Raw genomic sequence first — 27,713 nt, forward strand, 5'->3', positions numbered from 1 at the left:
GTACGATGTCAGAGAGATCCATACAGTTACACACAAGTTATTGCCCAGAAACTAGAAAAAAAGCTTGTTTTTAGCCCTTACTTCCTAGACTGTTTGCCCCATAACCCTTAAAGTAAATCCCAACCTTCTACTTAGGGTATTAAACATTGTGGTACAATTTCAGAGCAATTAAAATACTTATACACAACTTATTGTCCTGAAACTAGATAAATGCTTGTTTTGGCCCCTTAATTCCTAAACCTTTTGAACCATAACCCAAAAATCAATCCCAACCTTCCTTTTGTGGTTATGAACATTGTGTTAAATTTTATTGATTTCTATTAACTTATACTGAAGCTATTATCCTGAAACCATCTGTCTTCGGACAACGCTGACGATGCTGACATGATGCCAAAATTTTTAATTTTTGCGGTCATATAAAAAAACTTCTCCTTTTTCTAAAAAAAGTTGATTGGAAGATACTTAAATATTCAGTATCAACTTCACAAATAATACATGATGGTCTTAAAGAATATATTTTAGGTACGTTTTTTTTGTTTACCTTAATTATGTGTTCTTTTATTTGTCTTTGTATATTTCTAACCTTTACTGTCAAAGTCAATTTTCTAAAATGTTCTCTTGTCGTGGCATGTTATTCATAAAGCCTCTACCGTGATATATAGTGTGCCAGTCGTTTTTGTGTTCTTGTCTTTCATTTGTGCGTGCTATGTCTAAAGAGTGTCTATATGCCATTTTATTCTTCTTTGTTGACATCAAGATGTTAAAGTTATGTTACACACTATTGACTGCTATACCCCAATTTTTGACATTTTTACTAAATGCATCTGTTTGTTTTGCTCAAAAATTGATGTCAATACAATGCAATTTTACAGGGTTGTTATACCAACTCAGGAATATGATAGTTGATTTTCGTTTGTTACATGTTAATTTTGAAGTTTGTCAAGGGACTTCCCAACTTTCTTTGGAGTGTGGTATTTTTATTATTTTACTTTTCAGTTAACAACTTCTTGCAGACTGTGTAGAGGATAACCAACATATTATGTATTAAAAACAATAGTAGTTAACCGATGTTCAAATCACATAAATCAATTAGGATACAATTCAAGGTAAAAAACAAATATAGACTGAATGGGTAAACTGGGCAATTCACAATCCTGCATAAAATTAGATACACTTTGAAATGCACAATCGTTGGAATACATCCTAGTGTGTGTGAGGTGTTGCCATAAGAAGAAATTTGGACAATTTCCATTTTTTTCACAAATAGAAGTTGAACAGAGCCTTGAGGGAGCAAATAATGGAAAAGTTAACTGACCTGTTAACTATTGTATATCCCTTTATTTCTGTTAGCTAATAGTCAATCAATAAAAAGCACACAATAAAAGAAAAGTCAAGTTGCATAGAAAATGTTTAATGTAAATCAAAACCATTTTAACTTACACCAAAACAAATGAATATATTATATATTATGTCCAGATATGTCAAGTAAAAAATTATGTCTATTTTTTATGACAATATTCTTTTTCAAATTACTGAAGTTTCCAATCAAAGAATTATCTGTCAAGGGAAACAACACCTAGGTAGGACAAACTGTATCCCTGTCTGTACAAACCATGAGGAAAGAGCATATTTTAATGGTTTTGATGCATGTAAAATATTATTATCTTTTTTGAGATGTTTAGCTATTTTACATTCCCGTTTAACTGTAAATGTTTAATGCAATTAGGAAACAAAAATTATCTTCAGATCCTACTCATTACAACTTGCTGTTTCCACCGGTTATGAAAACGTAGACAGGGACACAGTTTGTCCTTTACAGGTGCTGTTTCCTTTAACAATTTTTTTCCATATGAAATAAGAAACAAAATTGACAATTTGAAAATGAATTACTAGTTTATGGTTCAACTGTGAACATTGATGAAGATTTTGTCTTAAATTTCTACAGACTATAACATGAGCTAATAACTACCTTTAATTAAATCTTTAATAACTATGGTTGAAAAATTATTAATGCAAAATTGTACTAGGTAATTTTCTACAAATAAATTTTGTTAACATAAAAATGTTGTGTGTCTGATGAATTAAAAATATCATTTACTTCAATATACATTAAATTTTAAAACAGTAGAAAAAATAATCTTTCATACTTATTTATTATAATTTCTACTTCTATTCATTTCTGGTAAATGGGGCTGTACTGGTAAGAAATATGGACATGTATGTCAAGGTAGCTTGAACTGGAAAAATAGCTTACTGAAATAAAGTGTAATATAATATATTTTCATTTAGAAGCTACAGACTGGTATAACCCTTACCAGTTTTCATAAAATTTTGTCATGAAGTAGATTTAAAATACAGCAGGTACATTGCCTGTATCCATATTAACAACATGTGTCCTTGAATTCTTATTTCAGTTAAACAATTAAACACCTGAGTAAAACTTAAAGCTTTCTTTTTTTCTTTTGATATCTGGAAGCACATTAGGATTTCTTTCTTATAATTTTGTATAAAGCATACATAATAATTCTGAAATACTAACTTAATTCATTAATTTAACAAAATGTATTTGTAACAAAATGAACTCATTAAGTCTAAACCATTGTGTTTACAAATGAAGAAGGCATATAAACCTTTAAAATCAAACATACCACTAAATTAGTGAAATAAATTGGACATAAAAAAAATGCATTTTTAGTTTTAAAACAAAAGGAGAAAAAACATATATTGCTAGAAATGTTCCTGATTGCAAACTTTAAAAAAAACCCATGTAGTTCAACTTATTATTTCCATGTACAACTATTTAACAATCAACATGAATTTGATTATTCAACCCAGTTAAATCCTCCTTCGGTTAAAGACCATTTTCTTTAAAGAGTTATGTATTGGCAAGTATAACATATTATGCTTCTAGAGTTAGTTAACAGTTTTAGTATTAATAGGCTGCAGAAATATTTTTTTTAAAGCTGAAAATTGTGCATCTGACATTCTGTAAACCATAAAGCATTAGACATATCTGGACAATTGTGAATAAGAAAAATATGAAACTGATAAAACCTAAAGCTCCGAAGCTCTGCAAGTCTAAAATAAACAGCATTGTTCTTTCAGACCCCTGCTTTAATGATTGTCTGCAATTACTGGACACATCTAGCCAACTTACTTTAATTTATTGAATTTTTTCCCCCCCAGATAACATTATTTTTCAAACATTTGTATTCTGGGTAAATTCCATGCCTTATATTCTCAAATCAGACATGCACATAGAACAGCCAGAAGCCATGGACTATGATCAACATTGATATGTTTGGAAAAACATGAAATAGTAATAAGCAAAAAATAAAGTTCATTAAAAACAATTATGGAAGCAAGATTTAAAATTCTTCAGTTTCATATTTTTCTCAAACACTGTAAAACAGTTCAGAATTGCCCATTCCATAAAATGTAAAGGAAAACCTCTTCAAAATAAAGTATAATATAGTAATAATAAACCTAATACACATTCATATATATTCATCACATTCAACTTTGTTCATTCATCTCAATCACATTAAGCATATAAATAAATAAAAACAAAAGTATTTTTTCCCACAAACCATGAAATTTTGAAATCTTTGAGCATGTTTTTAGTTTACTTTGTTCAAATTTTTAATAAGATATTTTTACAATTATATGCATAAAATGCAATAAATCGCATAAATAATTATCCCCTACCAAAAGTTCTCTATTTATATCAAAGTTTTCTCACATTGTTATATTTGTAAACAACTATATTGCTGATTTTATTGCATGTTGTTATTATTTGGCACATGAAGAATATACAGCTAGTCCTCACAAATTATGGAGAGAGAAGATGCCTCATACCAAATAATTACTATTCTTACAATAAAAAAATCCACAAATACTGAAATCTATAAATTTTACATATCTTATAGAACCAACCTAATACAGTTTCTGTTGTTGGGGTTTGGTATGACTGTACATGTTAGACAAATTACCCAATTATTATAAAAACATTAACTTTAAAGTTTGGAAGCACATTAGGAATAAACCATAAAATATATACAAGAAACTAGAGACTAGAGTTCATTAGACCATAAAGAAATGATGTTCTTATGTATATATTTTTTATGACATAATGTAATCATTGTCAAACAATGTGGATTTCATTTTATTACTAATGTGAACATAGTGCAATATTAAATGTATACCAAAGCCATTTGGCCAATCATATGATTTATCTCAAGTCATATATTATTCTTTTTACTTGATACAGATTTGTCCACATGACAACGACTGTTCCCAAAAAATATATATTAGTCATTAGAAGCAGCTAAATTTTAGTTAGTAAACATATATATACAACACATATATTAAACACCCAACATGATATGTTCGGCATACGTGAAGGATTTTCTAATTTGCTGTGAACAAAATTTTATCGTGTATGTAATAATTTATTATAACACTTTTAAAATTAAATTTAAGTATTAAAAGTGTATATTGTGTGATTTTGTATTAAAAATGTATTATTGACTGAAGCACATCATTATTTTCCTCTGTGAGCCTCTGACATTCCTGAGTGTTCTGTATAGCTTTTGACTATGTCACATAGTAATTGGTGTTATGATGACGTTTATGAGGTTCCAATTGGGGATAAAAACGTCGTATATTACCCCAGCAGTTTCCTGAATATATACTGACATCTCTGTGTTGTTATCCAATCACAAACCTCGACACATTTGTAATCCGTAATGTATATATATATATCAGTAGAAATGCTTCAATTAGAATATATATACATTTCTTTGGAACCGTCTAAAGTATATATTGGATTATATAACCAAAAGCAAATGCTTCAATTAGAATATATATACATTTCTTGGGAACAGCCTAAAGTATATATAAGATTATATAAATGAAAGCAAAAAATAAGTCTTTAAATAAACAAACATAATGAAATGATATGCATTAGATAAAGTATAGTTATGTATGCAGTAATTCAATGTGAATATAATTTTATAAGCAAATTAAAGAAATATTTTAACAATTATCTATTTTTTTTTTCTACATTAAAATAAAATTGATCTACTATTTTTCTCAAAATTATTAGATGTATCAAGTATCAAAGATACTACATATAAAAACAGGTGAATTTTCATTATAAATAACATAACGAATATTCTACACCCTAAAAAATCAATAACTATGACATGTTCTGAATATTATATATTAGTACACTCACTGATCACTTCTAAACACGTTTGTAAACTGTACACAAAAGTATATACTTCATGTACAGTTTAAGATGACCCTACATATGTGCTACTAATAATTATTAACTTTCAACAAATTTTTGGCATACATATATACATTTTTCTCAATTTTTACATACACAATATGAAAGACAATTTCAAAATTTCTATCTTGCAAACAATATTAGAACTCTTATTAATATATCTATGCATAACTCCATCATGCCACATTCTTTTTAAAAGTGTATAATCTTTACACTTAAATAAAGCCATGTTTAAGGTTCTTATAAAACAACTGTTAAAGAAAAAATAATATTCCCCTTCATAATGTCAAGACAGTTAACATTATAGATATAACTTAAAAGATTTGTTTCTGTCCCGCATAAAATATACCATGAATAACATGAAGCAATATAGTCAAGAAAAACATAATTTCTTATTTGGTAAGGTTAACTCTTTGTCAACCTTATTCTAGCCCAAGGTTGTCTGTGTGTCTTCATATTTTTTCTATAGAGAGTTTAGATAGGCAGATTGTTTCTATTGAGAAAATTAAGAAGGGAATTTGTTTCAATGAAAATTTACAAGAAAGGACATTAGTTTCTAAAGAGTATTATGATAAAGTCATATTTTCTATGGAATGTGTTGATAACATTAAATTTAATTCTGAAGAGAGTGTTGGGAAAAGTGTTGTGGAAGTTATCCTGTTTTGTCAAATGACAAGTTTAAAACATAAATAGAGCAACAATAAAAACATTAATATCTCCTTCTTGAAAGTATTAAAAAAAACTTTTTTGCTTCTCGTAATTAATAAAAAGATGAAGAAAAAAAAGCAAATATAACCATTTAACAATAACTTAATACTTATTATCATTGCTATACAATTAAATGAAGAGTATTCAATGAAATCCCAACACTGGAATGGATTTGTATCAATGGGATTGTATATGTTTGTTCCCTGTCCTGGATTTCTCATCCTTTGGAGAATGAGATCTGGGAATGTTGAGAATTCTGCTCCGTCCATATCACAGTTTGTCTATTGTATCATGTCCTAAAATTAGTCAAATTAACATCTTAGTTATTACAATTTTTCCAGTGCAGACAGAATTTTAAAATGGCAGATATTCGAATCAACATGAAACAGAAGGAAAATAGCTTTTTTTTCTAAAGGGTAAACTTTGGATTAAAAAAATTCTGCAGTACAATAACTTTTTAGAAAGATGGTCTGTACATAATCAATTTATTGTGTATTTTGTGTGTTTACTCACCACATCAGAATCATCATGGTATGATTGTATGTCACTCTGTAACTGAGTTGACCTTGATGGTTTGTACATAATCAATTTATTGTGTATTTTGTGTGTTTACACACCACATCAGAATCATCATGGTATGATTGTATGTCACTCTGTAACTGAGTTGACCTTGATGGTTTGTACATAATCAATTAATTGTGTATTTTGTGTGTTTACTCACCACATCAGAATCATCATGGTATGATTGTATGTCACTCTGTAACTGAGTTGACCTTGATGGTTTGTACATAATCAATTTATTGTGTATTTTGTGTGTTTACACACCACATCAGAATCATCATGGTATGATTGTATGTCACTCTGTAACTGAGTTGACCTTGATGGTTTGTACATAATCAATTTATTGTGTATTTTGTGTGTTTACTCACCACATCAGAATCATCATGGTATGATTGTATGTCACTCTGTAACTGAGTTGACCTTGATGGTTTGTACATAATCAATTTATTGTGTATTTTGTGTGTTTACACACCACATCAGAATCATCATGGTATGATTGTATGTCACTCTGTAACTGAGTTGACCTTGATGGTTTGTACATAATCAATTTATTGTGTATTTTGTGTGTTTACTCACCACATCAGAATCATCATGGTATGATTGTATGTCACTCTGTAACTGATTTGACCTTGATGGTCTCTGTTCTTTTGGTACACGTGATCCACCATTACTGGCTGTATCATTCTGTTTCTTTACAGCAGGAGAATTTAATTCCTAATGAAAAATACATTTTCCAAATCACAGTCAATACTTCCATTATAATATTATAATATTATTTGTGTTGTCATTTTCATATTAGGGAGCTACCATTTGATTTTTATGGGGGGCTAGGATGAAATTTGAAAAAAATAGGCAGGACAGGAGTTTTGAGTAAAAAAAAAGGCAGGATGTGACACTTGCAAAAAAAAAAAAAGTCAGGACGACAATTTAGGTAAAGAAAAGTCAGGATAAACTAAAAAAAAAAAAAGACAGGACCGATTAGAGTGAAAAATAATAAGGCAGGACAGAGATTACAGCAAAAAAAAAAAATGCAAGACAAAATTTTTCATCCTAGCCCCCCCATAAAAATCAAATGGTAGCTCCCTTAATTACTTGATACTTTTATTACAAATTCACAGATCTAAAATCAATTATCCAACAAAAAAACCCTTTACCTTATTCATGCAGTTATCCTGTTTTAACTTTCCAATTTGTTGGTATATTTGATGTGTATTTTTCAGAAACATATGCAAATCAAATGAAGTAAAGCTCAAATTTATTATATTGTCATGAAAGAAATTACAGCGCCTATAGGAAAACTTTTGGAAACCATTAATTTACAACCTATTTACTAAATTGTTCATTCATTGTAGTACTGTTTATATATATATGTATCAGAATGTTCATAAATTTTGCTTTGATCTGTTTTCTTTTTATATAATAATCCATATATTATTTTTATCATTATATCAAGAATGAATAGTTTTCAGTCGAGAAGAGTGGGATCCTGATGATACTGACTTTGGGTAGGTAAAAAGTTATAAACAGATTTTAAAAAGTCTTTCAAAGATATTTCTTGGCTAGATCTTTATATCTCAGGGTTGTCGTCCTCCCATGAAATTGTAGCTGAGAAGCTTAATCTTGTGTGAAAAAATATTGATAATGTATAAATATCACATAATTCTCTGATAGTGTCTACTCTGTTTTTGTTAATAAAGCTGTCAAGATGAAGAACAGCAAAAAATGCCATAGGTTTTTCCCAGAATTACATATATCTTGTATTCCTTCTTTAACCATTCTTTTTATACATTGTGAATTGGATGGAGAGTTGTCTCATTGGCACTCATACCAAATCTTCTTATTTATATTTACCTCATCATCTGAATCATGATATAATCCTGCTTTAGTTAATGCATTTTCTAATTCATCATCATAACTTACACCATCATTTTGGTTTAGTAATGAATATCTATAGGTCACATTACTGAAGAAAAAAAAATCAAATTATTTTTAAAGCAGTGAAAAGTAGTTTTCTCCATAAAATTTAACAAATTTGTGATAAAATTATCAATATCAGTGATCATAAACAACTTAAGAAAATATTATTTGTTTTTCTAAGTAAAAATTTTTTTATATGTTTACTATACTATATATAAAAATATTAATTTTCGCGAACCATTTAGGTCACGGAAATTCCAAAATATGGCATCAGTAAGGAGAGTTGTGCAAATAATGTGAATACACAGAACCCCCATCCAAATTATCTCCAGCTAAAAGTATTCATCTTTTTCTATTTTATATGTACTAACAATGTTCCATTTTTCTATAATTTCGATTAAAATATTCCAAAATCTGAGTAAAATTAGATAGAATGCCCCAAATAAACATTGTCTGATTGGTTGAAGTACTGTGGCGTCGATGCTTAGCATAATAAGCCTCGATGTAAAGCACACGCTTCACAGGAAGAAGGAGAGTTTTACAAATAATGTGAATACACAGATCCTCCATCCTATTTTTATTTTGATGGAAATGTTGCAGTGTTCATCATTTCTGTTTTGATTCTGCTCACAAAATTCCATTTTTTCTATAATTCCGATTTAGATATGTGGAACCCGCAATAAAAATAGATGGCCTCAATCACGTGGTTTCAATGATTTAATAGCAACGCAAAAAATTCCATTAATCATGTTGTACTTTGTTACCAATCGGAACTACTCGGCCTTTCTGGTTGCACGAAGTGAATAGCCGAGTAGTTCCGATTGACGATTGTTACATAAGCCGAATCACACATACGATCTTTGCGCTCAAATGTAGTTCTTGGTGAAGTATACAGGTAACTTCGTTTACGAAAATTTATACACACTTTTTCATTAACATATTATCAGACTTTTGCATATTCACGTTTTTTTTTATGCTGAACTGTAGTCGAATTCAATTCTATACATTTTTTTTTACGTGAAGCAGTAGGAGTAAGAATATTTTTTCGCGCCAATTTAGCAGTTTCATCACGAAGAACAAAATTATTTATTGTTATTTTCGTGAAATTTTAGTCATATAGTTTATCAATTAGAGAATTTTTTGTAAGTATTACTTATTCATGTTAAGGTTCTGCTGATGTGCTTCTCTAGACCTTTTTGACGGTCCGTTTTATCCCATTTATCTCAATACTACTCCGATGACAGAAATGTCAACTCGACCTATTCGTGTCGAAAGTGAAAATCCATCTATTTGATGAAATAATTTTTTCTTCAACGGTTCATGCATTATTTTTGTATTATTTGATAACCAATCACATTCACGTTGCATGTTTGCATGAAAATGGTTATGTATTGGTGAATTGTAAGGGCGATGCAACATGCGAGGTCAGTGCGCGATCACGTGACATTATTATTTGTAAACAAACATGCTCCCCGTGTAACACGTGTCTGGATTATCCTTTCAAAGTGTTGTGAATTTTTCAATCACTATTTTATGATATATTTCTTTTTGTTTTTAGGTTTGCATATTAGTAGTCCAAGTGAATTAGACATAGTTCTGAGTCGTGTGTGTTTTTTTTTTTTATTGAATTAGAAGGTAAGTCTACATAAGTTATATTTAACTTAAGTTTAAAAAGATGACTCCACTTTCACTCTATATTTAAAACCCGCATACTAATTTAAACAGCATTTGCTCTGCTTGAATGTTAATTTGCCCCTTCCCCGTCATTTCCCAGTGACGGATCCAGGAATTTTCATATGTGGGGGCCCACTGACTGACCTAAGAGGGGGCCCGCTCCAGTCACGCTTCAGTGATTCCTTATATAAGCAACCAAATTTTTTCCCAAAAAGGGGGGGCCGGGCCGTGAAGTATACAGGTAACTTCGTTTACGAAAATTTATACACTTTTTCATTAACATATTATCAGACTTTTGCATATTCACGTTTTTTTATGCTGAACTGTAGTCGAATTCAATTCTATACATTTTTTTTACGTGAAGCAGTAGGAGTAAGAATATTTTTTCGCGCCAATTTAAGCAGTTTCATCACGAAGAACAAAATTATTTATTGTTATTTTCGTGAAATTTTAGTCATATAGTTTATCAATTAGAGAATTTTTTGTAAGTATTACTTATTTATGTTAAGGTTCTACTGATGTGCTTCTCTAGACCTTTTTGACGGTCCGTTTTATCCCATTTATCTCAATACTATCTCCGATGACAGAAATGTCAACTCGACCTATTCGTGTCGAAAGTGAAAATCCATCTATTTGATGAAATAATTTTTTCTTCAACGGTTCATGCATTATTTTTGTATTATTTGATAACCAATCACATTCACATTGCATGTTTGCATGAAAATGGTTATGTATTGGTGAATTGTAAGGGCGATGCAACATGCGAGGTCAGTGCGCGATCACGTGACATTATTATTTGTAAACAAACATGCTCCCCGTGTAACACGTGTCTGGATTATCCTTTCAAAGTGTTGTGAATTTTTCAATCACTATTTTATGATATATTTCTTTTTGTTTTTAGGTTTGCATATTAGTAGTCCAAGTGAATTAGACATAGTTCTGAGTCGTGTGTGGTTTTTTTTTTATTGAATTAGAAGGTAAGTCTACATAAGTTATATTTAACTTAAGTTTAAAAAGATGACTCCACTTTCACTCTATATTTAAAACCCGCATACTAATTTAAACAGCATTTGCTCTGCTTGAATGTTAATTTGCCCCTTCCCCGTCATTTCCCAGTGACGGATCCAGGAATTTTCATATGTGGGGGCCCACTGACTGACCTAAGAGGGGGCCCGCTCCAGTCACGCTTCAGTGATTCCTTATATAAGCAACCAAATTTTTTCCCAAAAAGGGGGGGCCGGGCCGTGAAGTATACAGGTAACTTCGTTTACGAAAATTTATACACTTTTTCATTAACATATTATCAGACTTTTGCATATTCACGTTTTTTTATGCTGAACTGTAGTCGAATTCAATTCTATACATTTTTTTTACGTGAAGCAGTAGGAGTAAGAATATTTTTTCGCGCCAATTTAAGCAGTTTCATCACGAAGAACAAAATTATTTATTGTTATTTTCGTGAAATTTTAGTCATATAGTTTATCAATTAGAGAATTTTTTGTAAGTATTACGTATTCATGTTAAGGTTCTACTGATGTACTTCTCTAGACCTTTTTGACGGTCCGTTTTATCCCATTTATCTCAATACTATCTCCGATGACAGAAATGTCAACTCGACCTATTCGTGTCGAAAGTGAAAATCCATCTATTTGATGAAATAATTTTTTCTTCAACGGTTCATGCATTATTTTTGTATTATTTGATAACCAATCACATTCACGTTGCATGTTTGCATGAAAATGGTTATGTATTGGTGAATTGTAAGGGCGATGCAACATGCGAGGTCAGTGCGCGATCACGTGACATTATTATTTGTAAACAAACATGCTCCCCGTGTAACACGTGTCTGGATTATCCTTTCAAAGTGTTGTGAATTTTTCAATCACTATTTTATGATATATTTCTTTTTGTTTTTAGGTTTGCATATTAGTAGTCCAAGTGAATTAGACATAGTTCTGAGTCGTGTGTGGTTTTTTTTTTATTGAATTAGAAGGTAAGTCTACATAAGTTATATTTAACTTAAGTTTAAAAAGATGACTCCACTTTCACTCTATATTTAAAACCCGCATACTAATTTAAGCAGCATTTGCTCTGCTTGAATGTTAATTTGCCCCTTCCCCGTCATTTCCCAGTGACAGATCCAGGAATTTTCATATGTGGGGGCCCACTGACTGACCTAAGAGGGGGCCCGCTCCAGTCACGCTTCAGTGATTCCTTATATAAGCAACCAAATTTTTTCCCAAAAAGGGGGGGCCGGGCCCCCCTCTAAATCCGCCTCTGTTTCCCTTTTAAATTTGCGCAAAAGTCATACTTTCAGTCCATTTCGTTAACGGCTGATTTGTGATTTTACCATCTTAACTGCAATTTTCATATTGAACACATTTGACCATTCAGTATGAGTTCCCAAGTTTTTGACTTATATGAAGGAGGCTTTAGGTCATGTTTTCTTAAACACCTTATTGCTATTTGTCTGTCTGGATTGTTATACCCATAAAATCAGATAGTGATGAATATGCAAGTTTTCAACAATCCCAGAAAATACACCTTATTGCTATTTAGTCCAATCTGGCAAAACCAGTCACATGTAAAACTTCCTGTTTGGGTCATGCGGCTGAAAATAGAGGTTTTTCAGTAGAGAGCTGAGGGAGGAAAAACTTTAGAAAGCGATTATCAAGAAACTTTAATATAGTATGATCCACTTTTTTCGAAATTAAATTGAAGTAAAAATTATTTTGTTTTAAGTATTTACGGTAAGTTAAAAGGGTTTTCATTAAAAAGTATTGTGCATGGTGAATTGTTTCAACGGCCCCCAGATAGCTTCAACTGGATGAAAAAGTTGTGTAATGTTAGAACTTATCCGGTATGGAATAAATAGCAATTAGGTGTATTGACATCCACGGAAAAAAATAGGAAGTAAGGTGCATGTACACATGTATCTCCCCTTTAGGTTTTGATAAATATTGGATATGACATTAAGAAGTTATAAAACTGTATTCTTTGAATATGTTTCTAGCGTAACATGCATGCTTAGTACTGCTTTTTATCAGATATTTTATAACTTATGTCTTAAAATTCGGGTTTTATCCATTCCAATAGGTGGATTTAAGTTAATGAGAAAAATGCTCTGTTCACTAACTCAGCAATGCTTTAACTGTTGTGAATGTGAGCTCCCTTTTGCTATTATTAGAATCTAGATTTACATCATTCATTTTCAACTTATGAGTTCTCCTTTCATTCAAAAGGTAGATTTCAATGTCTGCTGGTCACTTGACAAGAAAATGCACTCAATGATATTATTTGCCTCAATTTACACCTGGAATGCAGATTTTTCACTAAAATAAATGTCGTTTACTTAGTAATAAATAGTTTTGTATATTACTATCATATTCATGTTTTCATTTGACATTACGAAAGTGCTTTTGAGATCCAGGATTCTGACTTGAATAAACAGTGTTTGTAACACACATGGTTTCAACCGTTTCTTTCCCTTCCCTTAAAAGTATCTTTCAGTTTTAAAACTACCTGATAATAATACAGAGTTCACACCTAATTTGAATTGGATTGACATTAACTAATTTGAATTAGTTTAATTCACATTTGAAAAGGTTTACATCCTACCATCAATTGTAATTTGAATTGCAATGCGCCTCAAATTAGCTTAGCTGTCTGAATGACGTTTACTTTTAATTTGTATTAACAAAAACATAGTTCAAATGCGAATGTAAGTGAATTGTTTGTCTATCTATGGTCAATTTTTAGCCACATTGTTGAATTTTATTTATGGAGCTTACTTTTCATTTACATAAATTTAAGATTAATATTTCTGAGTGGTACGTTACTTATAAAGGGGGTGGATTCCCAGATATTTAATGAAATTGTATTCAGTTTATGGTTTGTGGGCCTCTTATTTGGGGTTATTGATATCAATTGAGGTGTAAGAGGGAAACCAAAATAGTGAAAGATCATTGAAAACCTGATCTATTAAAGTTCATTGATACATGTGTATGTTTAATCAGCCAGTCAATTTAGGTATTTAGAAATCCAAGATTCAATAAAAAATGAATTCTTGGGAATATGTAGAATTATTCACTCAAGGTGCAATCAAACTTATTTATTTCACTTTTTGATTTCTCTTTATTTCTTGGTCTCTTAGTAGGTGTTGCAGATTAGAAGTATTTTCGTACCATAGTATTGTTAGTGTTCCGGATCCTGTTCAGTAGTTAATAGTGAAAATTTAGGTAAGTTTACATTATGTTTATAAATAAACTAAGCCCATGCTAAACTAACTCTAATCTTGCTGTATTTTCCTCAAAATTTTTGAAATACACTTGCATAATATAATAAGAGATTGGCATAAGCTTTCTTCTTCACACTGCCCTCAAAACTCAGTGGCAAAATGACTAGTCTTAGGCAAAAAAATAGTATATGTTTGTTTACCGTTACCTGATGACCTACCCTAATTTTAGCGCTAACCCTAAGTCATTTATTTTCCTCTTAAAAGTGAAAAATAAATAGAACTTGTGTCACGAGGGTAATAAGGGTTGCCAATAAATAATATAATAAGAGATTGGCATATATAATTATAATAAGCTTGCTTCTTCACACCACCCTCAAAACTCATTTTAGAATTGATAGCAATACAGTTTTTGTGTCTTTTATTAAACTTAACATTTATACGTTATTCACACACTTTAACAGTGCTTATTGAAAATTGTACCAAAAAAAAACGTTAAGTAGGCGGTACTAAGACTGGAAGAAAATTAAGACGCTTAACATTTTTTTATATGACCAGAACAATTTCTTTGCGTTGTATGTATATAAACAAATCTCATGTCGATATATAACATGTACAACAATCAAACATCAACCCACACCAAACTGGCTGTAGTTGAAAAACATCAAAAGGGAAAATACAGTGAAATTTGGAGAATTTATATTATCACATGTACATGCATTTGAAATATTTTTAAAATATTTTTAAAATATTTTTTAGTTTTAGGTTCCACCTAGCTACCATATTAGAAAACTGGGATTTAAACGCTAGTCTATTAGAGGGATATTTCCAGTGGCGAATCCAGAAATTTTCATAAGTGGGGGCCCACTGACTGCCTAAGAGAGGGACCACTCTGATCATGATCCAGTGGTTCTCTAAATAATCAGCCATTTTTTTTCCAGACAAGGGGGGGGGGGGGCTCTTAATTTACCTTTGATTTCATTGGTTATAATTTTTATTTTATCATGAATCAGATTTGAACACGACTTAGGGAATGAAGGTAAAGACCGAATGTCAGTTTTAGTCTTATATATGTACTTTAATTTTAGTCTTACATGTATTTATGTGTACATATATCACTGATTCAGTGGCGATGGTGACTAGCTATATATAGACACTGACAAGTCTTTGATAACATTTTATAGTTTTGAATGTTTCTTCATCAGTTGACTAAAATTAGGTGGAGGTATATTTTTATTTCCAACAGAGGGGCACTCATGCTCAACCTATATCAGTTTGTGCATGAAGCGATTGATAGTTGCCAGACACTGAATGATTATACCACCAATTTGTGAAAGTTTTAACCTACATGTATGCATATATACTTTAAATACAATAAAAAAAAAAATCATGTCTTTTTCAGGACTTCTGATCCAACCATGTAGAATGGCATGTTATTGAGATATGGTTCTGGTTGATGGATGTTCATGAAGGACCTGTAGTACAAAGTATATCACTGGATTGAGCTCTCGGTCAAAGTGTATTATTAAAGTGCTTTGCTTTGAGCTCAGTTCATTGTTATGCAATTCATTCGTTGTGAAATAAAGATTTTACAGACAACTCTCATGTACAAGGATGTCTCCAAGTATTATCATTTCTATGTACAATGTAAGTAACAGGGAGATAAAAGCATTTTTTTCTGTTTGAACCAAACATTATTTGTCCATTGACCAAAATTGTTTTGCTTTCACCAGCTTTGAAGGAGATATTATCAAAGAATTGATAGAAAACAGCACAGAAGCTTACTTTCTAGCTCATCAGGCCCAAGCATCATGTTAGGCATTGTCATTACTAAAAACCAATAAATGTCTTCTAATCTGAGGATCAATTCAACATTTTAAGGTGTTTTACTAATGATACTGACAAGCCACCACAAAGATATACTGAGTGCCAATGAAAACGCAACACTTTTGTTTTTCAAAAAAGTCTGATAATTTTTATTTATTTTATATTAGAACTTTGTAAAGTTGGTTGAAAATGACTTTAAAGACAATTGTCTACAACTTTAGGGTTGGGTGATTTTTGGAACAAATGCAAAGTAAGGGTTATTTTGAACGGACATAAACCGAGTTCACCGCTTTTCAACATACGCACCATTTTCACGATTTTGTCATTTAAAGCTTGGCTAATGTCATGAATTTTCCCGCCCTTATTGTAAGGAAACTGCAATAAACATCTGAGTAAATGCCAGGACTTTCTGACAACCAGCGACATGCAGTTTCGGGCATGATCCAATGAAGCCTTTCACAGCATACAATAACCCAAATCATCCACAAATTCAACAAAAATGGATCAGTTAATGATAAGCCACATCCCGGGGTTCAAAAAGCAAGAAACGCTCAGTAAAACCGATACATTTGGTCTTTAACATATCCGATATCGACTCTGATGGATGTCCAAAGGTCACGTGAGTTCAATGGTGGGCACGGTAGATCCTATGGAGCAATTTCAGTAAAGCACTATTTGCGCAGAAATTCAACGGTTAAAGAGGACCACAGTCGACATCTAAACGGCTGTCTGGTGTAAACATCGAATTCTTTAGACCAAAAATCATTTATTATGTACCAAAAATCATCAGTGGTGGTTACATAGACGTTTGGCACCAGCCTTGGCCAAAAGTCATGCGTTTCGCCAGATTTAGGTCCGATAGAGCAAATTTTGCATCAGATTTGACATGGTTTAGACGATGAAAACCACCACCAATATCATAAAGTCAGCTTGAGTTTGCTTTACAGGACAAGTGGAATAACATTCCCCGAGATCACATTAAACGTCCGGGATGATCAATTCCACGGCGCTGTCGAGATTGCGCTGCACAACGGGGTTGTAACATTTTTAGTTAGGACTGTGATTTGATGATTCGACATTGGATGTTTCGTTTATCTATTGCGCCCGAAAGATGACAATGAAACATTTTTGTTTGATATCGATCTATTGTTAGAATTGTTAATTTTCAAGAACAATTCAGTTTGAAAGATTATGATTTCTAATATAAATTTTATTTTTGAGAAACCAAGTGTTGCGTTTTCATTGGCACTCAGTATATATAAATAGAACCATACAAATAGTTAGCAAATACATATTAAAAAAGATGTGATATGATTGCCAATGAGACAATTCTCCACAACAGACCAAAATGACATAGAAATTAACAATTACAGGTCGCCGCACAACCTTCAACAATGAGCAAAGCTAATGCAGCATAGTCGGCTATAAAAGGTCTCGAAATGACAATGTGAAACAATTCAAAGTAGAAAAATAACAGGCTTATTTGTGTACAAAAAATAAAGAAAAAACGAATATGTAACACATAAACAAACGACAACCACTGAATTACAGGCTCCTTATATCATGTTCTCAGATATCATATCTCTGATGGCATCTCCCAATTTAAAAAAATCACGAAAAATTGAACCTATTATGTGTTGCTCTCCTAACTATAAAATGTATCCAAAATCAAAGATGTGGAACATATTCTATCATAATCATTTGGTAACTAATGCAATTAGTGTCTCTTCCATGCCTGTCTTGAACATAAAAACTAAACTAAATATAAAATAAACAATACTCCTAATGCTCCGGTTGGTTGTCATCGTGCAACACAGTTAACAACACATATAGGAAAATCATAGAACTACATTTATCATAAAACACTGTCAAACATCCAAACATTCTATCCACACTCATCTGTGTCCACACTTGTATAATAATAAAAATATTAATAACAAAATACATTGGTTAAAGTTGATAGGTACTGTTTATTCATCAAATGCCAAGTTTGCGTGGTGATTTTCAGGATTTATGTAATTTTTATGGTGATTAGCGTTTTCTTAATCAAGGCCAGATGACCTGAGTGACAAATGTAAATTCCAAACATTTGGTAAATAGTTAATAAATCTCACATTTGAATAGATCAAATGAATGTTTTTTATAAAAGTATTTACAGACTTGAAGATGTTAATCAAGTTTGATTGCTTATAAATATAAGTAAATCTAAATATCACAAAATACCGACAGATAAACAAATAATCATCTTAACAATACAATTTTTCATTCATAGTTTTTACTGGGGGTTCCATGAAACACGTAAGTTTTGTTTACTTGTTTATGTACACATTATACTTACTGTTTCCGTAATATGATATATTTATAAACAAAGAATCCCACCATAATTGTTACTATTAAAGCAACAATCACAAACACAGCTACTATAGCACTGGCATTGTGAGTTTTCTGAAAGAAAAACATAATAATATATAGTTAACACATTTAAATACTTCATAAACAAGTGAAACTGTAAGCTACTGCTAATTTGGACCAGCGGTACAATCATAAAATATTTTTTTTAATGCATACACCGAACACACGGCTAAATTATATATTATTGAAAAGATAAAATTGTCAACTTTCATATTAATGATGCCGTAAGCATGAGAAGTGGTCGAAATTTTGCATAATTGAGGTCAAAGGTCAACAATAGAATATTACAAAATTTTGCCTTTACTGACAATTTTGGGCTAAACTTAGGAACATTAAACATATTGAACAAACAGAGGACAACATTTCATTTAGCATATGTGCAGCCTGTTGGGAATACCATATTTTTTTCAAATACATCATTTTTAATGTTAAAATTGACGTTTTCCGTTATATGATACATTTTGTTTATTTATGACTTCATTTAGTTTCCATACAAGGATTACCTTGAACTTCGGTAATATTTTTTTTCCATCAAAATGAAGTCTGAACACTACTTGCTACTATACAAAAGTTTAAAGTCAGGTAATGGAGGGATGAAAGTTGATTTAATTGATTTCAGTTGCAATGGTCATGATGGTTATTTTAGTAAAAAAACAGTCATCAATATGTTTGTTGTACAATCAAAATGTATTCATATAAGGTTTATGCAATATATTAGGATCATATCAACGTTTTGTTTTTTTGACGTTTTTTAACATTCGTAATGTCCCAATTGTCCTATCATTAAAACGGAAATAGCTTCAGTGTCAAAGTAAACTAAACATATATTAAAATAACAGAAAAAGTGGACAACAACTGAAGGCAAAACAAGTTTATAATATGAATTAGCATTGTTAAGACGTAAATAGGTCAGGTCAAGCATCATCATCATCATCTATATCTGTCAGGTGTGTATTGATATTTTTACAAAGGTCTGATGCTTGACATTGTTGTCAGTACAGGACAAGTTCTGTTCAAAACACACACAACTTTTACTGGGGCCACATGTGGAGCAGGATCTGCTTACCCTTCCGGAGCACCTGAGATCACCCCTAGTTTTTTGGTTGGGTTTGTGTTGTTTATTCGTTAGTTTTCTATGTTGTGTCATGTGTGCTATTGTCTGTTTGTCTTTTACATTTTTAGCGATGGCGTTGTCAGTTTATTTTAGATTTATGAGTTTGAGTGTCCCTTTGGTATCTTTCGTCCCTCTTTTACTGCAAACTGATTTTCCTTTGCACGTACACACCAAATCTTGAAGGAAGTAAGATGCCATTTGACCTTCAAACAAGACAGGTTCAAGACAACACTTTCCTTCTCTACAAGCAGACTGCAGAGGCGATCCAATAGCAGACTTGGCGATTTTCTGGTGAATTGCAATGCACCAGAATCAAATGCTGATTGGACTCTATGAGGGATATCAAGCATATCAAGAATATAAACCGGGGTCCGTCTGGAGTAATTTGTTCTGTTGGTTATGAAAAAGTATGGCAACATATCAGTAGTAGTATGTAAATGCAATGACCACAAACTCTCCCGTTCTGCACAAATGTTTTGGAGCATTACTTCATCCGTGTTCAGGAATGTATCCCAGTACTTAAATGTCGGGGACTCGAGATATCCCTAGTTCCTGAATCTAACTGTTAATGGTAATACATTAGTGGTATACAGATGGGTTAGCTCCTTAGTACATCTTTGTAAGATTCTGATTCATCTGAAAACTTTGCTTGACATTCGGACAGCATTACCCATACATCCTTTGGTATTGCATCAATACATCAATACCATCATTTGATTCACACCATCTGAAAAACGAAGCAAACCATAACGATCGTAATGCTTCATATACGAGTGTAAAATCTCGAACTGATCTGTAAAACTATTTCCCTAAGAGCATCTGGTCAACAGTGCATCCGGCATAAACACCAGAATCAACTATAAGATCCCGAAGACCTCCATCTGCCCACAATTTTCCAATACAAGCTATAAAACAAGAAAGTGTGTGAAATCCACCAAGCCTCAAAATATGGGATTGAAAAACCTTCGACATAGATAATTTCACTTGTTGTGAACAGTAAAAATCACAAAAATACTGAACTCAGAGGAAAATCTAATTGGAAAGTCCATAATCACATGGCAAAATCAAATGACAAAACACATCAAAAACGAATGGAAAAGAACTGTCATATTCCTGACAACTGTGTAAAGTTGTTGATCAAACGTCTGTATTGCAAAGTCCTGTCCTACTTCATTTGAAATGTCCATACGTTTCTTCATTGTTGTATAAACGGGTGACATATCGCTTTGCTTCGAGTCAACAACTGGTGCATAGGTAACAAGTGTCCGACAAGGAAGTGATTCTGAGACCAGTCTAGAAAGGGATTGCTTGTTTAATTTCTTCTTCAAGTTCCATTGGAAATTTAATAACTTCTCTGAACAGAAGTCGCAGACGGAGTCTAAAGAAGCTTCTCAACTTTCAGAACAACATTGTATGTCACTATATGCATTCTCACGACAGGGAGACTCATGACGCTCTTTTTGCTTGTTGAATGGTACACAGTTTATCAAAGACATTGTCTGCTTGTCGACCGGTAGAGCTTTTTCCTATCCTCGTTTAATTTTTACCTGTTCAGCATGTACAGCGGTTGAATCTGTCATTTCAGTCTGCAGTTGGAAAACAGCTTTAGTCATAGAATGGAAAGTATCCTTGCCATCCGCCGTTTCCGTGCTTATGTCAATGTTGTTGACTTTATAGGTTGTGTATTTGTCGGCATAGTCCTGTGGAAGCAAGAAACAAAAATTATCAAGTAAGGTGGACATCATAAAAGCCTTATGCTTTACCATCATGTCTGAATTAATGTGACAATATGATTGGCTTAAAATATATATATATGCAGGTCGGAGTTTTCAACGACGGATGGTGGATCACATGCAGGTCAGAGTTATAAACGACGGATGGTGGATCACATGCAGGTTGGAGTTTTCAACGACAGAGGGTGGATCACATGCAGGTCAGAGTTTTCAACGATGGATGGTGGATCACATGCAGGTCGGAGTTATCATCGACGGATGGTGGATCACATGCAGGTCGGAGTTTTCAACGACGGATGGTGGATCACATGCAGGTTGGAGTTTTCAATGACGGATGGTGGATCACATGCCGGTCGGAGTAATTGCAGTACTTCTAAATGACGGGCGTTGCAGATAAACAAATGGATTGTTGGAGTTGACAACGACGATCAGAGGAGCAGTTCACTGGAGTCGGGGTTATGAAGACGGTCCGCAGTTGATGGTTGCGCCTTTTTCTTAAAATAAGAAGTTCCGATATTTGATGTTACGAACTTAGTTATTCACACAAGAATTGTATGAACTATACATTGCTGAACATTTAGATGTTGTTGAACTTTTGCCAAATGATTTTATTTATGAATATTTTTGTTGTTTTTAGGGAAATTTGCAAGCATTCATATTGTCACCGATTTTAAATAAAATATAAAATTATATTTCTTAAGAAAGGGAGGAATGTGACAATATGATGGGCTTAAAATATATATATAAATATATATTTATATTTATGATTATATATTCTCAAAATGTTTATTAAATTGAATAAAATAAATACAGGGGAATATCTATTAAGAAAAACATGACCTTGTAAAAGGTTGTTCAATTGACTGCTGGGTTGCATATAACATGTTTACTTGCAGACCAGGTGGTGACATAATGGTCAAATTAATAGAAACCTTGACACTGTTTATATTCTGTATATATACTTATGTATTTGACTGTATAGGGGAGATGGTCTGTTATGGACACTGGTCCAGACGGGCTTTAATACACTACTATTCCATGTGTTGTGTTACATGTGGTTATTTTTGGTTAACTGTGACCAAAGGATATTAAGGTAAAGTGACTTTTTATTTGATACTCTTTATTTAATTTCTCAAAATGGCTAGACAAGATTTCAATGTAGGGTCTGTTTTTCACAATTTAGAAACACAAGTTCAAGGTCTCACTCAAAAGATATTTAAAAACGGCATTAATTTGATTGAAAGCTTTGATGGTTCAAAATCAGACAAATTAGGAATAGGTGTATCAGATGTGAGCACAATTGTTCATGATCAAGATGCTGATTAACTCATTAAAAACCAGGTGCTCCGCAGGGCGCAGCTTTATACGACCGCAGAGGTCGAACCCTGAACAGTTGGGGCAAGTATGGACAAAACATTCAAGCGTGATACAGCTCTGAATTTGGATTGTGATCAAATTTTTGACATTACATGGTTTTTTTTCACACAAAACAAATGTCAAGATTTTACAAATCAATTAAAGATTTCTTCTTCAAACTTTTGAAATCTAAAATTAAATAGTTGCCACAGCATAGGTTTCTGACACAGAATGAATGTGGTCTAATATATAGATATAGGAAGATGTGGTGTGAGTGCCAAGGAGACAACTCTCCATACAAATAACAATTTAAAAAGTAAACCATTATAGGTTAAAGTACGGCCTTCAACACGGAGCCTTGGCTCACACCGAACAACAAGCTATAAAGGGCCCCAAAATTACTAGTGTAAAACCATTCAAACGGGAAAACCAACGGTCTAATCTATATAACCAAACGAGAAACGAGAAACACGTATATATTACATAAACAAACGCCAACTACTGTACATCAGATTCCTGACTTAGGACAGGTGCAAACATTTGCAGCGGGATTAAACGTTTTAATGGATCCAAACCTTCTCCCTTTTTCTGAAACAATAGCATAACATCAGAACAAAGAAAAAAACTTTTTTTTTTTTTTTTGCCTTTGAGCAATTCACTATGCTGTTGAATATTAATCCTCTCAAAAAAATGTTTGAAGAAATTTTCTTTTTATTTATGAAATCTGAAATGAGAAAAATTTACCCCCCCCCCCTTTTTTTCACATCCCTGTTTCCCTTTTTCCAAAACTGATATCAATTCATATTTCTAATGGAGTTTGCAACAATAACTACTCTTTTAAATACATCATAAAATATTAAAATGTAAAATAAAGTGCTTGTTATCACTGAATGGTAAAGATTGGTTGGTAGTAAAAGTGAATATACATTGTTTATTGTATAAAACAATAAAAAAAACTTCATTAGCAACATTTTATATTGGCAAATTTCCAATGAAGTTATTTACATAAAGTTATTGGCAAATAAAAATAGAAAATGACATCATAGTCATGTCTGGCAAATGTCCAACATACATTATCTAAAAACATTTTAGATAAGATAAGGAAAACCAGGTGCTCCGCAGGGCGCAGCTTTATACGACCGCAGAGGTCGAACCCTGAACAGTTGGGGCAAGTATGGACAAAACATTCAAGCGTGATACAGCTCTGAATTTGGATTGTGATCAAATTTTTGACATTACATGTTTTTTTTTTACACAAAACAAATGTCAAGATTTTACAAATCAATCAAAGATTTCTTCTTCAAACTTTTTAAATCTAAAATTAAATAGTTGACACAGCATAGGTTTCTGACACAGAATGAATGTGGTCTAATGAACTTAAAAGGTTTTTTTGCCTTTGAGCAATTCACTATGCTGTTGAATATTAATCCTCTCAAAAAAATGTTTGAAGAAATTTTCTTTTTATTTATGAAATCTAAAACGAGAAACATTTACCCCCCCCTTTTTTTCACATCCCCGTTTCCCTTTTTCCAAAACTGATATCAATTCAAATTTCTAATGGAGTTTGCAACAATAACTACTCTTTTAAATACATCATAAAATATTAAAATGTAAAATAAAGTGCTTGTTATCACTGAATGGTAAAGATTGGTTGGTAGTAAAAGTGAATATACATTGTTTATTGTATAAAACAATAATAAAAACTTCATCAGCAACATTTTATATTGGCAAATTTCCAATGAAGTTATTTACATAAAGTTATTGGCAAATAAAAATAGAAAATGACATCATAGTCATGTCTGGCAAATGTCCAACATACATTATCTAAAAACATTTTAGATAAGATAAGGAAAAAAAGCTTCATCAGCAACATTTTATATTGGCAAATTTCCAATGAAGTTATTTACATAAAGTTATTGGCAAATAAAAATAGAAAATGACATCATAGTCATGTCTGGCAAATTTCCAACATATATTATCAACTACTATTCTATACAAAGAAAGATAACTCCAATTGAAAATTAATTGCAATTGCACAATATTGTGCAATTAGATATTTCTTGCTATTGTGCAATACTGTGCAATTGAAAATTTCTTGCTATTGCACAATACTTGATATGGAATCCTGATTTGGACCAACTTGAAAACTGCGCCCATAATCAAAAATCAAAGTACATATTTAGATAAAGCATATCAAATAAGCCCAAAAATTTAATTTTTGTTAAAATCAAACTTAGTTTAATTTTGGACCCTTTGGACCTTAATGTAGACCAATTTGAAAACTGGACCAAAAATTAAGAATCTACATACATAGTTAGATTTGGCATATCAAAGAACCCATTTATTCAATTTTTGATGAAATCAAACAAAGTTTAATTTTGGACCCCCATTTGGACCAACTTGAAAACTAGGCCAATAATTAAAAATCTAAGTACATTTTTAAATTCAGCATATCAAAGAACCCCAAGGATTCAATTTTTGTTAAAATCAAACTAAGTTTAATTTTGGACCCTTTGGACCTTAATGTAGACCAATTTGAAAACGGGACCAAAAATTCAGAATCTACATACATAGTTAGATTCGGCATATCAAAGAACCCCAATTATTCAATTTTTGATGAAATCACACAAAGTTCAATTTTGGACCCTTTGGGCCCCTTATTCCTAAACTGTTAGGACCAAAACTCCCAAAATCAAACCCAACCTTCCTTTTATGGTCATAAACCTTGTGTTTAAATTTCATAGATTTCTATTTACTTATACTAAAGTTATGGTGCAAAAACCAAAAATAATGCTTATTTGGGCCCCTTTTTGGCCCTTAATTCATAAACTGTTGTGACCTCAACTCCAAAAATCAATCCTAACCTTCCTTTTGTGGTCATAAACCTTGTGTTAAAATTTCATTGATTTCTATTTACTTATACTAAAGTTATTGTGCGAAAACCAAGAATAATGCTTATTTGGGCCCTTTTTTGGCCCTTAATTCCTAAACTGTTCGAACCAAAACTCCCAAAATCAATCCTAACCTTCCTTTTGTGGTCATAAACCTTGTGTCAAAATTTCATAGATTTCTATTGACTTAAACTAAAGTTAATGCGAAAACCAAGAAAATGCTTATTTGGGCCCTTTTTGGCCCCTAATTCCTAAAATGTTGGGACCAAAACTCCCAAAATCAATCCCAACCTTCCTTTTGTGGTCATAAACCTTGTGTTAAAATTTCATTGATTTCTATTCACTTTTACTAAAGTTAGAGTGCGAAAACTTAAAGTATTCAGACGACGATGACGCAGGACGACGACGCCAACATGATAGCAATATACGACCAAAAAATTAAAATTTTTGCGGTTGTATAAAAATGCTTCTTTTTGGTCCATTATTCCTACATGTTCGGGGAAATTACATCCAAACTCAATCCCAGCCTTCCCTTTGTTGAATGGAACCTTGTGGTACGATGTCAGAGAGATCCATACAGTTACACACAAGTTATTGCCCAGAAACTAGAAAAAAAGCTTGTTTTTAGCCCTTACTTCCTAGACTGTTTGCCCCATAACCCTTAAAGTAAATCCCAACCTTCTACTTAGGGTATTAAACATTGTGGTACAATTTCAGAGCAATTAAAATACTTATACACAACTTATTGTCCTGAAACTAGATAAATGCTTGTTTTGGCCCCTTAATTCCTAAACCTTTTGAACCATAACCCAAAAATCAATCCCAACCTTCCTTTTGTGGTTATGAACATTGTGTTAAATTTTATTGATTTCTATTAACTTATACTGAAGCTATTATCCTGAAACCATCTGTCTTCGGACAACGCTGACGATGCTGACATGATGCCAAAATTTTTAATTTTTGCGGTCATATAAAAAAACTTCTCCTTTTTCTAAAAAAAGTTGATTGGAAGATACTTAAATATTCAGTATCAACTTCACAAATAATACATGATGGTCTTAAAGAATATATTTTAGGTACGTTTTTTTTGTTTACCTTAATTATGTGTTCTTTTATTTGTCTTTGTATATTTCTAACCTTTACTGTCAAAGTCAATTTTCTAAAATGTTCTCTTGTCGTGGCATGTTATTCATAAAGCCTCTACCGTGATATATAGTGTGCCAGTCGTTTTTGTGTTCTTGTCTTTCATTTGTGCGTGCTATGTCTAAAGAGTGTCTATATGCCATTTTATTCTTCTTTGTTGACATCAAGATGTTAAAGTTATGTTACACACTATTGACTGCTATACCCCAATTTTTGACATTTTTACTAAATGCATCTGTTTGTTTTGCTCAAAAATTGATGTCAATACAATGCAATTTTACAGGGTTGTTATACCAACTCAGGAATATGATAGTTGATTTTCGTTTGTTACATGTTAATTTTGAAGTTTGTCAAGGGACTTCCCAACTTTCTTTGGAGTGTGGTATTTTTATTATTTTACTTTTCAGTTAACAACTTCTTGCAGACTGTGTAGAGGATAACCAACATATTATGTATTAAAAACAATAGTAGTTAACCGATGTTCAAATCACATAAATCAATTAGGATACAATTCAAGGTAAAAAACAAATATAGACTGAATGGGTAAACTGGGCAATTCACAATCCTGCATAAAATTAGATACACTTTGAAATGCACAATCGTTGGAATACATCCTAGTGTGTGTGAGGTGTTGCCATAAGAAGAAATTTGGACAATTTCCATTTTTTTCACAAATAGAAGTTGAACAGAGCCTTGAGGGAGCAAATAATGGAAAAGTTAACTGACCTGTTAACTATTGTATATCCCTTTATTTCTGTTAGCTAATAGTCAATCAATAAAAAGCACACAATAAAAGAAAAGTCAAGTTGCATAGAAAATGTTTAATGTAAATCAAAACCATTTTAACTTA

General features: G+C 32.0%; 1 protein-coding gene across 1 annotated transcript; it reads right to left on the reverse strand.

The window, feature by feature from the left end:
- Positions 1–1,395: 1,395 nt before the first annotated feature.
- Positions 1,396–21,585, reverse strand: LOC143045481 (uncharacterized). The gene is made up of 5 exons (XM_076218011.1): positions 21,288–21,585; positions 18,553–18,659; positions 8,414–8,525; positions 7,139–7,276; positions 1,396–6,297 (listed from the first exon to the last, which is right to left on the reverse strand). The coding sequence occupies exons 1-5, from the start codon at positions 21,507–21,509 to the stop codon at positions 6,283–6,285; spliced, it is 594 nt and encodes a 197-aa protein (XP_076074126.1). The 5' UTR covers positions 21,510–21,585; the 3' UTR covers positions 1,396–6,282.
- Positions 21,586–27,713: the final 6,128 nt, after the last annotated feature.

The sequence above is a fragment of the Mytilus galloprovincialis genome, chromosome 1 (assembly GCF_965363235.1).
Source record: "Mytilus galloprovincialis chromosome 1, xbMytGall1.hap1.1, whole genome shotgun sequence".
NCBI lineage: Eukaryota > Metazoa > Mollusca > Bivalvia > Mytilida > Mytilidae > Mytilus > Mytilus galloprovincialis.

Coding starts and splice junctions, on each gene's coding strand:
- LOC143045481 (XM_076218011.1), bottom strand. CDS start 21,509: ATGATGGTAAAGCATAAGGCTTTTATGATGTCCACCTTACTTGATAAT. Junction 18,660..21,287: donor CCGCTGTACATGCTGAACAG/GTAAAAATTAAA, acceptor TTTTTCTTTCAG/AAAACTCACAATGCCAGTGC. Junction 8,526..18,552: donor TATATCATATTACGGAAACA/GTAAGTATAATG, acceptor TTTTTTCTTCAG/TAATGTGACCTATAGATATT.